Source organism: Labeo rohita, chromosome 4 (genome assembly GCF_022985175.1).
Source record: "Labeo rohita strain BAU-BD-2019 chromosome 4, IGBB_LRoh.1.0, whole genome shotgun sequence".
In the NCBI taxonomy this organism is placed as follows: domain Eukaryota; kingdom Metazoa; phylum Chordata; class Actinopteri; order Cypriniformes; family Cyprinidae; genus Labeo; species Labeo rohita.
In genome coordinates this window covers 42215477-42229096 of record NC_066872.1, presented here as the reverse complement: position 1 = coordinate 42229096, position 13620 = coordinate 42215477, and the positions used below count along the sequence as shown (strand labels likewise).

Sequence of the window (13620 nt, the reverse complement as noted above, 5' to 3'; positions counted from 1 at the left end):
AACATGACGGAAAGAGATGCTTGCTCTGAGGTCAGTTAGAGAGTCTCTGCCAAAGTTACTCACTGCTATTTCAGCTCATGGACTGTGATTGTTCCTGGAGCTGCTGGCTTGTCATCATCCCGCCCCTATCACATTCATTCCTCCTTGCTTGTTGCAGTTGGACTGCAGTTTTTTCCCCCTTCTAGTTATCAGATAATGTGTTTATTCTTGTGTGTGAGATACAGAGAATTTACTCCCTATTAATAACAGAAGGTGCCTAATGTTATTAACCTCCCAATATTACTAATCTTTGTATGTATATTTATAGGTTTAATTATTATTTTTAGTACTAGAGAAAAACTGGGATATCTGGAGATAATGTTTTGCATAAAATAAACAGGGTTATGAATAATACAATTAGAAAATGTCAGAAAATAATATCATGTACTATTAAATGTAATCTTCAGATATATATATATATATATATATATATATATATATATATATATATATGTTATATATATATATATATATATATATATATATATATATATATTTATATATATATATATATATATATCTGTTATATATTACATATAGCAGAATGTTTATATATAATCAACTTTATTTATTTAAAATTTTATTTAAATAATATTTCCGTATTGTATTTTTATATTTTTATATTTATATATACTCAAATATATTTTTATTATATATATATATATATATATATATATATATATATATATATATATATATATAATATAAGAAAATGTTATAATTTACATATATTTTTAGATTATATATATAATCTAAAAATATATGTAAAATATATATATATATATATATATATATATATATATATATATATATATATATATATGTGTGTGTGTGTGTGTGTGTGTATATATATTCTAAGAATAATTTTAAAACCCTTGTTATGCACAAAAAAACCTAGACTAAAGTTAAACTTTATTTCCAATGACGACTTTTATTTTGAAATACAGTAAAACGCTCCTCTTTACCCATAATGCGTCATTCAAGATGGCGTCCTCCTGACACGGCATGTGTATCAACAATTTCACCGCAATTGATAACGCGTCTTAACTTTTAAATTACGGGATATACAAAATTTTTGTATTTGGTGGACTTATAATACATCAAAATGAAGCTCAAAGTCAAGCCCCAATCTCATAAATCAGAAAACACATACCGCGTAAGTTTACAGAGCAACGCATGCTTGAAAATGCTGCTCGTGTTTATACATCTGACAAACATTATGATGTTTTATTTCATATACATAACGAAGCGAAATGCGTTTTACGTATTACATATATATAATTTCAATTTTAAAACGTTTAATTTATGAAGTTGAATCTGTCCGTCCGGTAGTTTAATGGAAATAAGTTTCCAGTTATAATGTTTTCTGATGTATCCTTCACCTTTATTTTCCAGTTTGTCACGTTTTCTGAGAGGCTCGCAAAAGTAAATATTGATGTCATTCATCGCATTGACAGGACTGGAAGTTATGCAGAGGTATGAGTCTTGAAGATCACTTAGTTTTATTTATATCAGACAGCTTAACTATTATAAGCAACGTTGTGTTGTTATTAATAGTGTGTATATAGTGAATTATACTGCTTTATTTTCTCAGGAGGTAGAAACCTATTTTTACGAAGCCCTGTTAAAATGGAAGGACTTAAATTTGACAGAAAACTTCAGTAAGTACCATGTTTTGTGTTGGATATCATGTTTTATGAGGATATTGTACGTACTGTAAATTTATTTTGTGGTTTTTACATCTTGTATATTGTCACTCTCTGTCAGGGTTGTAATCATTAACGAAAATCTTAAAAAAAACCCACACATTTCAATTACCTAAACATCAGCAGAAATAAAATATAAAAAAGTAAACACATTTTATTTCATTTATTTTGTTGCTAAAAACATTTATCATTTTTATTCAGATTTTGTGCTAAAATAACAGACACTGGAATAATAATTAGTAAAAATTATATATAAATAATAATAATAATAATAATATATGTATGTGTGTGTGGATTTATATAATAAATAAATATAATGCTTATTAATAAAATAATATATTACTAATAATAAAAGAATACTAAAATAAAACTGGAAATTATATTACAAACAAATAAAACTTTAAATATTAATCCAATCATCCGTTTTTACAGAGAAGTTTTTTCAAGAGGTGTCAAGCAAAAGTCAGTCTTTCAACATGCTTGTGTTTCACCAAAACACTATTGTGGACAGTCTGAAGACCCACCTGTCAGTGATGAACAGCATGGCTTACCAGCCTCTTCTAGAGTGAGTTCCTTTTAGTTTTTTCTTTGTAATAAACAGGCAGATGATATGTTAACCTCACTATTACTTTCAGTCTTGTAGTTCAGCTGGCTCGTGATCTCCAGATGGACTTTTACCCTCACTTCAGTGACTTCTTCAGCATCATCACGTCTATTTTGGAAACACAAGACACTGAGGTGTTGGAATGGGCCTTCACGTGTCTGTCATACCTGTACAAATACCTGTGGAGGATGATGGTGAAGGATATGGACAAAATATACAGGTGAGAAGTACCAGATAAGATTACTTTTCATGCAGAATTGCAAGAAAAATAGGCAAGATTCTAAGATAAAAACTCACAATTATAGATATAAGCTTCCATAGAATTATAATGTATAATTTCTCACTCTTTTGCTTTTCTAAATCAGTATTTACAGTAAACTCCTGGCGCACAAGAAGGAACACATCCGCAACTTTGCTGCCGAGAGCTTCTCTTTCTTGATGAGAAAGGTGAGTTTTTAACATCTCAGGTTTTTTCACCATGTCTTCTGTGTTGTTGCTAAAGCTAACGTGTCTGTCTCATGTCCCACAGGTGCCCGATTATGATGCGCTCTTCACATTCATGTTCTCCAACCTGTCTGAGAGCCCTCAGAAGGCCAAAGGAGCAGGTCAGCTGATCTTTGAGATGTGTCGAGGAGTCCGTAACATGTTCCACTCCTGTGCCACTAAGGTGAGATCACATCACTCAAAACCAAACATATCACACTATTAAGTGTGTCAGTAATTAACAGTACTGTTGTTGTCAGGCTCTTCCAATGGTGTTGAAGAAGCTTGGCCCAGCAGCTGATCAGGACGTTGAGTTACCTTGGGATTTAATTAAGGAAGCTCTGGATCATATGGCTGAGTCTTCAGCCAACTATGTTGAGAAAGAACACCTGTTGGTTCTGTGGGACTCCTTACAAGTAAGAAGTATAAGTTTTTAAAATGAAGCATGTCTAACATGTTGCAAAGTATTGACTTTGCTATCATTATAAATTTTTAATGCACTCTTTCAGTCGTGTTAAAATACATGCAATAGTAACATCTTTTAATAGATAAATACCTTAGCCTGATGGATTAATCAGGTGGTGTTTATACTTTTAATAATTGCAAATGATATGCAAAGAAATAGCTGAAATAAACAAATGCTTATTTTATGTAAAATAATTGTATGTGTGTAGATATATAATATATATATATATAATTGTATGTGTGTATATACACTGCTGTTCAAAAGTTTAGGATTTAGTTTTTAAAGTCTCTTATGCTCATCAAAGTTCCATTTATTTGATAAAAAATACAGGGAAAAAGGTCATGTTATCAAATATTATTGCAGTTTAAAATAAGAGTTTTCTGTTTTTGATATACTTTAAAATATAATTTATTTCTGTAATTCAAAGCTGAATTTTTATCTTCAGTGTCACGTGATTCTTCAGAAATCATTATAATATGCTAATTTATTCTTAGTGTTGGGAACAGTTGTGTTGCTTAATATTTTTCTGGAACCTGTATTTCTTTTTTCAGGATTTTTCGATGAATGAAAAGTTAAAAAGAACTGATTTTTTTAAAAATAGAAATCTTTTCTAACAATATAAGCCTTTACTATCGCTTTTGATCAATTTAACACATCCTTGCTGAATAAAAGTATTAATTTTTTTCAAACAATAAATAAGACAGAAAAAATGTACTGACCACAAACATTTGAATGTTAGTGTATTATACTACAAAAAAATAAAAAAAAATTCTATTTTAAATAAATGCTGTTCTTTTAAATGTTTTATTCATTAAAGAATCCTGCAAAAAGTATCTTTGGTTCCAAAAAAATAAGCAGCACAACTGTTTTCAACACTGGTAATAAATCAGCATATTAGAATGATTTTAACTTTTTAAACTGCAGTAATATTTCGCAATATTACAGTTTTTTTTCTGTATTTTTAATCAAATAAATGCAGCCTTGATGAGCAGAAAAGACTTCTTTAAAAAACATTAAAAATCTTACCAAGCTTTTGTACAGCAGTTTATATATATATAACTACGTTTTAAATACTTATATTTGGATTTTTTTTTCTATAAAGTATTTTAAATCTTTTTTGTTCCAGGGAATAGGTTTCCAAACAAAACAATGAACAATCCAGACTGGTCCAAAAAAAAAACCCCTGTGTCAATGTTATATATACATATGTATGTTTCATATTAATTTGTTTGTTTATTTTGGTTTGCAGGACTCTCTGAAAGAAGTTCTTGGAAAGTTAGAGACGAGCAATGCTGATCAAGCTAATGAGCACCTGGAGAGGATTCTGTACATCTACCACACACTTGTGGAGCATCGCAAAGGAGCAAAGATCACAAAACCACAATCTGTTTGTGAGGTGCGTGACTGTGTTTCTGTAGCATTTAAAAATTGTGTTCTTCTTGAGTTCTGTTGCATCTCTTACAACGTTTTCCTCCTTTTTGTTATATTTAGACACTTATTCAGCTACTTCAGGCACCAGGACTGTCCTACTCCTGCCACAGGCTGCTTTTACAAATAGTCACAGCTGTGTTGATGGCGGAGAATCTGTCACTACCTGCCAGCAGCATCCACGAACTGGTGAAAAAGGTTTGTTTAATGTGCATAAACAAACATATGTCCAGTCTAATTTCCTGTTGACCTTATTTCCTTTCCGATCCCTTATGCAGGTCTTCAATAGCGGCATGGACCGAGACCTCATATTGTCATTTACCAAAGAGATGTTTAACATGAAACAGTTTGAGCAGGTCAGTATAAGCAATCTTCAGTAATATTGCGATCTTTAAGATCAATTTCTTTAACTCTTTTAATGCTCCCTTGTGTTTCTCTAGTTGTTCTTGCCCAGTTTGCTGCAGTATCTCGAGCAGCTTTTCTGCACAGAGGACTCTGTAAACCAGCAGCTGGTTTTGGAGCTTCTGGTTGGTCTGATTCTGTCCAAAGCTCCGCCCCCGACTGACGGCTCCATGGCTTTTGAGAAGTACCCACTGGTCTTCACTGGACAGACTGTCAGGTAAGAGCTGGAAAAAAAAAAAAGTCAATAAAACAAAACAATGCTTTGAATTAAAATACTTTATAGACATGCATAAAAATCCCAAATTCTGTTTTTAGGTCAACAGGACCTGAAGGAGACCAGTCGATCTCTGTTCCCCAGCAGATTCTTTCTCTCATAGACATCCCTGCTGGTCAGGCACTCTCTGATCTTTCCCATCCTTGGGCTGCACTAGTGCTCCTTCCACATGTCAGGTAAACAATTAATTACCTACAATCTTATGGGTGTTAAAGGGATTGTTCACTCTAAAATGAAAATTCTGTTATCATTTACTCACCCTCAAATTGTTCCAAACAGTTGCCGGTAGCCATTCACTTCCATAGTGTGGAAAAAATACTATGGCTACCGTCAGCTGTTTGGTTTCCAGCATTCTTCCAAATATCCTCTTTTGTGTTCAACAGAAGAAAGAAACTTTGAAAGGTTTGGAACAACTTGAGTGAGAATAAATAATGTATTTCATTTTTGGGTGATTTATTTGTTAAATAGCATATTGCATGAATGAGTTTTATATTCTTTTGCATCCTCAGCTGATCAGTATTTTAATATAATCCCATATTGTATCATGAAAATATAATATTTTTAAAAAATATGATATTTTTAATAACATTCATTACTTTAAGTGAGGTCACATTTATTTATGTAGTGCTATAGAATACAGATGGTTTCAAAGCAGTTTTACTGTAATAAAAAAATAATTAACAGTATTCAAATTAGGGCTGCAACGAGTCCTGGATTCTTTTTATTCGATTTTAAAAAATCCTCGATTTCGTTTTGCCCGTGTTGAGGAAGTGGAATTCCACATGTTAAACCCATTTAAAAATTATAATAAAGCATAATGCTGTTAAGAATTCACAAATGCAAGGATTAAATAAATATCTGTGCTTTAATTATTTACATGCGTGCAGGTTAAGTACGTAGAGCGGCTCCCATCACAGTAAATGCTGCTAACTTACGCAAACTGTTATCATTTACATGTGCTGAGTGTCTCAAACCCCATCTCTGCATGTTGTTGTGAGTTAGGGTTTATTATAACGTTCATCTGGGAGCAAAACCTACGCTAAAGTTTAAACCGTCACTCTGAGTTTACATGTTTTGTTGTCCACATATTTAAGAAATTACAGTGGCTATAGCTTTTCTATCATAAGAAATGGGCAAAAATTAAAGATTAAGTGGACATTTAAATTAAATGTTGTTGAGTAAATATTAAACAAGGATTAAATCGCACAGTAAAGTGTAAAAACAGTCTTCTGCAGGCATTTGTTGTAATGCATAATGTACATTAGCTCTACTGTTTATAATGCATTATGTAATTTAACAGTTTTGTTCAATAAAACTATATGATTACTTGCTTTTGATACTTTTTTTGAACTAATTATTATTGCCTCATTGCTATTATATATGTATGTTAAGTCATTTTAAAGGCTACTGTTCACTTAGGTCTATTTTATTACTACCAAAAAAAAAAAAATCTGAATAATTGACAGGTTACTCAATTACCAAAATAATCATTAGTGACAGCCCTGATTGAAATTCATCAATTACTAAATAAATCAATTCAATTTTAGCTGTAAAAGACAAATGTGTGATCAGCTCAATTTAATTCAATGTTGATTCATTTAGTTCAAACAGTCTGAATAATGCAAAGTTCATAAGTAATGAAGCAAACAAAGATAATAGTCTCAAGTTAGCTCACTGTTGATTCATTTTAGTTCAATAAGTGATCTGAGATCTATTGTTTGTTGTTCTTTAATGGTCTTTTTCTGTATATTTTGGTGTTTGTGTAAATGTGCAGCAATTAAAATGTTTTGCAGGCCATTAGAAGCATCAAGCGTTATACCAGCTGTTACTGCACTACTCAACAGATTGCTGCAAGAGGTTTGCAGTGAAACTCTGGGGAGAGGTTAGTTAAGCATGTGTGATTGATAGCCTCAATCACATAGTTGTAAGCTTTTATATATTTATTTTTTAAACTTTGTGAAGTGTGGTTTGTTCCTAATGCGTCTTTCTGTCCCCTCAGGAGGTCTGTTTGTAGCCCGACAGGCTTTAAGCACTCTGCTCAGCTTCAAGGAGATGGCAGCGGTACAGACACTTTTACCTGCAGAGTTGGTCAGAAACATCATTGAGTATGTGCTTCAGAACATTCTATTTAAAAAAGAACCTTGGTTTTAAATTCAGTAACTTATAGAATTGCATGTGTTTGTTACAGGAAACTCCCCACGGATCTTTCAGCGCTGCTGTTAGGAGATCTGTACTACACCAGACTGGCGCTCAACGGCTGCTCGGCTGAGCTGTCCCATGACTCTCTGCTGGAATTGTACCAGATACTACATTCCAATTTTTCTTCCAATATTTCCAAGGTGAGGATTAACCTGGTGAGGGTTGGTGTTGATAAATAAGAACAACACATATGTAACCCTGAACCACAAAAATAGTCATAAGTTGCACAGTTATATTTGTGGTTATAACCAACAATTCATTGTGTAGGTCAAAATTTTTCTTTTATGCCAAAAATCATTAGGATATTAAGTAAAGATCATGTTCCATGAAGATATTTTGTAAATTTCCTACCGTAAATATATCAAATCTAATTTTTGATTAGTAATATGCATTGCTAAAAACTTCATTCGGACAACTTTAAAGGCGATTTTCTCAGTATTTTTATTGTTTTGCACCCTCAGATTCCAGATTTTCAAATAGTTGTATCTCGGCCAAACATTGTCCTAACAAACCATACATCAATGGAAAGCTTATTAATTCTTTCAGATGGCATATATCAATCTCAGTTTTACAAGTTAAATTTGTTTTTATCCTCCACAGATTCGTTTGCTGACCCTCCGAATTATGTCAAACTTTGAGGCTGATCTTTCTAAACCAGAGGTAGCATTTCTGAGATTTTCCAACAGCATTGTCTGTGAAAAGCACATGCATGAGTTTCTTAACTCATATGTTTATTTTTCAGGGAGAGGAGAGCTCAGATGTACAGACGGTGTTTGCCGTGTGTCTGCAGGCTGAGCAGGTCCCGGCCACAGTGCAGGACTACAGGGAGAAACTACTACATCTTCGTAAACTCCGTCACGACCTGGTGCAGCCCTGTCTGCCCAAGGGACCTTTCCATGAGGTAGCTAATGCCTTTTACTCCATATCAAGTGTTGAATTGTTTTTGAAAACAGTTGTTACAAACGTTTGTGTTTTTATAGGTTCCTCTTCGATATCTTATTGCAATGCTGTTTATCAATTTCCGACATCTCTGGGATGCAGTTATTGATCTGATTGTGTAAGTATCATGCTAGCAGCCATTGCTTGTTTTATTTTTGATCTTCTGCCTTAATATCCTCACATCTAACCATATTCTTTATTTCTCTATTATTTCTGCCTTGGGTTAACATGCTTTTATTTGCTCAGGACCCATGCTAAAGAAATGGACAACAAGTCATTCTGGAAAGTCTATTATGAACATCTGGAGATGGTTGCTGGTCTAGCTGGTGAGTTTTCATTGAGTTTGTTGACCTGTTACACTTTCCCCCCAGTCTTTAATTTAAAGATGATCACATCTTTAATCTCAGAGGAAGAGCTTCAGGCAGATGATGAAGATGAAGATGATGAAGGCGGTGAACAACGGCAAGCTGCGAAGGAGCTCCGAGGTCCGGGCACCAGTGTGATCGAAAGCGGGGATGTGGGAGTTTTGTTTCTGGAACAGCTGGACCACGTGTTAAATCCCTCTGTGCGGACAGACTTCACAAACTTCCGCAGCCTGCTTTGGCAAGCAATGTCTAAGTTTCCTGACAGAGTGGAGCCACGCAGCCGAGAGCTCAGTCCGTTGCTTCTGCGCTTCATCAGGTGCGTATGAGCTTTTTGTCATCAACCTGTTTGTCTTTTTAGAGAGTTCTGCATAACAGTCTTCTCTCCGCTTTTGCAGTAACGAGTTCTACCCAGCTGACCTGCAGGTGGCTCCCACACAGGACCTCATAAAGAAGACCAGCTCTTCATCAGAGCAGGAAATGGGTGAAGAGGTAGATGCTGACATAGAAGATGAAGAAAAGGAAGAAGATTCCAAACAACCCAGGAAAAAGATCCCTAGAAAAGCAGCAGCCAAGTATGAACATTCATTTTTGTGTTCTAGTTACATACTAGATGTCCATGCCTAATGTTCCAGAACAATGAACATTCATTTGTTTCTTTATTTTTGTCACAGACAGCTCATTGCACATTTGAAGGTCTTTTCCAAATTCACCAACCCGAAAGCTTTATATATGGAGGCGAAACTAAGTGAACTGTACACCCAGGTATGATTTCATGAACATGATCTTTACTTAATATCCTAATGATTTTTAGCATAAAAGAAAGTCGATCATTTTGACCCATACAGTGTATTTTTGGCTATTGCTACAAATATACCCATGCTGCCTAAGATTTTGTGGTCCAGGGTCACATTTATTCAGCTTTCAGATGTATAAATCTCAATTTAAAAAAATTGACCCTTATGACTGGTTTTGTGGTCTTCGGTCACATACGTGAAAGATAATTTTGCTTATTAATACTCTAAACCCACAGCTTCTGTGCCATAAAGACCAACAAATCCAGAAAATAGCACTGGATTGTTTGATGACATACAAAGACCCAAACATTCTGCCTTACAAGTAAGTCTTCCAACACAAAACACCAAAATACACTATCTCTTCTCTTCCAGCTTCTTTTTTCTGTAATAACTGTGCATTATACAGTAACTAGGTCAGTTTATGAATAGAATGCTTTATATCCAGAGCTGAGACTGATGGTATCTTCCAGCAGACGACTTTGGTTACCTTACTGACTTGCACTGCTGAGATACCGGAATGTACCAGTTGCCTCAGGAAGTCTTTTAGTCTATTATGATATTCATTTCACATCTCTGGGTTACTTTGAGCCAGTTTTGTCATTTGGCGCAGGAAAAAAAAATACCTGGAGGCTCACTGACCTAATTTTAAACCTGTTATCAGAGCTTTGCTCCAACCTTGCTGTGGGGGATGCTTTAGACGAGTTTCAAACATTTTCTACTTGTGTATACGTTTTGTATCATTATTTTTGGGCGGTTGTTAATGTGATGGCTTAACGCCGTACTGTGAAATCTTTTTTAAAAATCGCTGGAGTGGTGGTGTTCCCCAGGGCTTTGTTTTAGGCCTGTAATGATTGTTGATTTGTCATTGTTTACAGAGAGAATCTGGAGAGACTTTTGGATGATAAGCATTTTAAAGATGAGATCGTTCATTTCAACATCTCAGAGGAAGGAGCCGTGGTGCTTACGTCACACAGACCCCAACTTATTCCCATGCTAATGAGGTGTGTGTTTGGATTCGCAGTGCATATTAATGATATCACTGCACGCCTGTTGTTCCTTCTCTTAATGTGAATTTTATGTTCCTGCAGGATACTATATGGGCGGATGCGCACCAAGGTTGGTAATAAGTTTCAGAGCAAGGCGAACACAGTTTCACGCTCCTCCATAGTGCTGCGCTTCCTGGCAGCCTGTCGACCAGAGGAGATGGGCATGTTTATTGATCTTCTGCTGGAGCCTGTTTGTCATCATGCAGGAGGTACCGACTTAAGCTTATTAAAATTATTACATCCTCACATACTGCTTAGATACACCTGTTGGCAATTCATTAGCTATTAGAGACCATTATGTGACCCTGGACCACAAAATCAGTCATAAGGGTCAATATTTTAAATTTGAGATTTATACATTATCTAAAAGCTGAAAAAATAGGACAGTATTAGAATAGGGCAATGTTTGGCCGAGATGCAGCTATTTAAAAATCTGGAATCTGAGGGTGGAATAAAATCAAAATATTGAGAAAACTCCCTTTAAAGTTGTCCAAATTAAATTCTAAGCAGTGCATATTACTTATCAAAAATGAAGTTTTGATATATTCATGGTAGGAAATGTACACATGTTACAAATGCAGATAGGTTATAAATAAGCTTATTTTTATTGAGACTAGATAAAGCATCAACTTACAGCAATAAATGCATCATTTTTTGTTTGCAGGAGCATGTCTGGCAGCAGTAGAACGAGCTGTAGCCGAGACAAACCTATCTGCTGTTCTCCCTGTGGGTCGCCAGCACGGCCTGCTCAACACCATAGAAATGCTCATCCAAAAAATGGGCCATCTCATCCACATCTACCTGCCCAAAGTTCTGCAGATCCTGCTGTGCATGACAGCCTCAGTGTCATACATACTGGATCACAGAGAGCAGGTAAGATGAATGCTGAAAACCAACCTCAAATCTATTTAGATCTGTTTTTGGAGGTGCTGATCTCAAATCTCACTGTTCTTGATGTTCCTCTAGCTCAGGCCAGGTTGCATCAGTCCTCTGAAGAACTTGCGGCGTCTGGGGATTCTGCGCATTCAAGACTTCTTTGATGGCTTTGAGTCTTACAGCTTCACTGCAGATGAGCTGGACGCTGTGTTTCAAGCCGTGGTGTGGCCGAAGGTGTGTGCATGAGAGAGAACACTGATTGGATATCTTTAGTAACCTTAATAAGCCATCTAAGATGAGTGTGGCTCATTGTAATTTAAAGACGTTTTGCGCATTTTCAAAAGAGGCTTGGAACATTTGTGAAATTCCTTTTTTTAATCCTCAGTCTTTTACTGCAATTTTGAGAGTCTGAATATTTAAATGAAGACTCCATAACCCAGCTGACCTAGTTGTGTTTTGTTCATTAGGTGTGTCTTCTGTCCACTGAAAGCCCGTATACACCAACACCCCTACTAAAAGTCATCCATGTGTGGAGCCAGAATCCTAGGTGAGTTTATTAACCACAGGTTTTGTGGACTTGGCACTATGAAACCCTGATAGATTCATTTCTAGTTTAAAAAATTCTTTCTTTAGAGCTTTGTTGAAGTGTTTGACTTACAGTTGAAGTCAAAAGTTTTCATACACCTTGCAGAATCTGCAAAATGTTAATTATTTTACCAAAATAAGAGGGATCATACAAAATGCATGTTATTGTTTATTTAGTACTGACCTGAATAAGATATTCCACATAAAAGATATTTACATGTAGTCCACAAGAGAAAATGTATAAAAAATGACCCCGTTCAAAAGTTTACATACGCTTGATTCTTAATACTGTGTTGTTGCCTGAATGATCCACAGCTGTGTTTTTTGTTTAATGATAGTTGTTCATGAGTCCCTTGTTTGTCCTGAACAGTTAAACAACCTGCTGTTTTTCTTCAGAAAAATCCTTCAGGCCCCACAAATTCTTTGGTTTTCCAGAAATTTTGTGCATTTGAACCCTTTTTTCATTTACTACTGCCCTTCAGAAGCTACAGGAGATACTTGCATGTTTCCCAGAAGGAAAAATAAGTTAAATTTTCCTTGATCTTCAAATTCAAAAAGTTTTCACCACCCGGCTCTTATTGCATCGCTTTTCCATCTGGAGCATCAGTGAACGTTTGAACCTTCTGTAATAGTTGCATATGAGTTCCTCAGCTGTCCTCAGTGTGAAAAGATGGATCTCAAAATCATACAGTCATTGTTGGAAAGAGTTCAAATACACAAAAATACAAAAATATCCAAAGAAACTTTGGGACCTGATGGATTTTTCTGAAGGGCAGCATGCAGTTTAACTGTTCAGGACAAACAAGGGAATTATGAACAACTATCAGTAAACAAAAAAACACAGCTGTGGATCATTCAGGTAACAACACGGTATTAAGGATCAAGCATATATAAACTTTTGAACGGGGTCATTTTTATAAATTAAACTCTTTTCTCTTGTGGACTATGTAAACATTTTTTATGTGAAATATCTAATTCAGGTCAGTACTAAATAAACAATAACACGCATTTCGTATGATCTCTCTTTTTTGGTTGTCTTACTGTGGTTGTCTTTTTATCACTGATTTGCAATGTTTTAGCAATGCGGTCTTACTATAATATAAATGTTATCTATTCTCCCTTTCAGGTATTTCCCTTTGCTTGCTAAGCAGAGACCCGGCCACCCTGAGTGTGACGTCCTGCTCAATGTGTTTGCTCTGTTATCCTCCAAAAACCTGTCTGCCGACACAACGGCCATGGTGATGGAAATAGCCGAGACCTTGCTGACCACTCCAGACTATGAACCCAACGAGAATGAAACAGTGCTGATTGTGAACAACTGTGTGATCCCTGAACCCCATCAGAGCTGTGACCTCTCAGGTAGACATCAGGGGTGTTGATGATTATGCTAGAGGACCCATAATTTTTTGTATTT

At 35.2% G+C, this 13620-nt stretch overlaps 1 protein-coding gene across 1 annotated transcript in view; it reads left to right on the top strand.

The window, feature by feature from the left end:
• Window positions 1-1029: 1029 nt before the first annotated feature.
• utp20 (UTP20 small subunit processome component) overlaps window positions 1030-13620 on the top strand; it is a 29048-nt gene continuing 16457 nt past the window's right edge. Inside the window, exons 1-30 of the mRNA XM_051107608.1 lie at window positions 1030-1195; window positions 1435-1515; window positions 1634-1700; window positions 2178-2310; window positions 2381-2569; window positions 2715-2796; window positions 2879-3016; window positions 3093-3248; window positions 4548-4694; window positions 4790-4924; window positions 5005-5082; window positions 5167-5345; window positions 5444-5578; window positions 7196-7284; window positions 7402-7507; window positions 7591-7741; window positions 8202-8261; window positions 8344-8502; window positions 8582-8658; window positions 8787-8866; window positions 8948-9221; window positions 9301-9477; window positions 9577-9667; window positions 9936-10021; window positions 10575-10700; window positions 10788-10954; window positions 11410-11618; window positions 11712-11855; window positions 12089-12168; window positions 13333-13565. Of these exons, the coding sequence (XP_050963565.1) occupies window positions 1145-1195; window positions 1435-1515; window positions 1634-1700; window positions 2178-2310; window positions 2381-2569; window positions 2715-2796; window positions 2879-3016; window positions 3093-3248; window positions 4548-4694; window positions 4790-4924; window positions 5005-5082; window positions 5167-5345; window positions 5444-5578; window positions 7196-7284; window positions 7402-7507; window positions 7591-7741; window positions 8202-8261; window positions 8344-8502; window positions 8582-8658; window positions 8787-8866; window positions 8948-9221; window positions 9301-9477; window positions 9577-9667; window positions 9936-10021; window positions 10575-10700; window positions 10788-10954; window positions 11410-11618; window positions 11712-11855; window positions 12089-12168; window positions 13333-13565 (3880 nt within the window). The 5' untranslated portion in view covers window positions 1030-1144. The remainder of the gene's footprint in view (window positions 1196-1434; window positions 1516-1633; window positions 1701-2177; window positions 2311-2380; window positions 2570-2714; window positions 2797-2878; window positions 3017-3092; window positions 3249-4547; window positions 4695-4789; window positions 4925-5004; window positions 5083-5166; window positions 5346-5443; window positions 5579-7195; window positions 7285-7401; window positions 7508-7590; window positions 7742-8201; window positions 8262-8343; window positions 8503-8581; window positions 8659-8786; window positions 8867-8947; window positions 9222-9300; window positions 9478-9576; window positions 9668-9935; window positions 10022-10574; window positions 10701-10787; window positions 10955-11409; window positions 11619-11711; window positions 11856-12088; window positions 12169-13332; window positions 13566-13620) is intronic.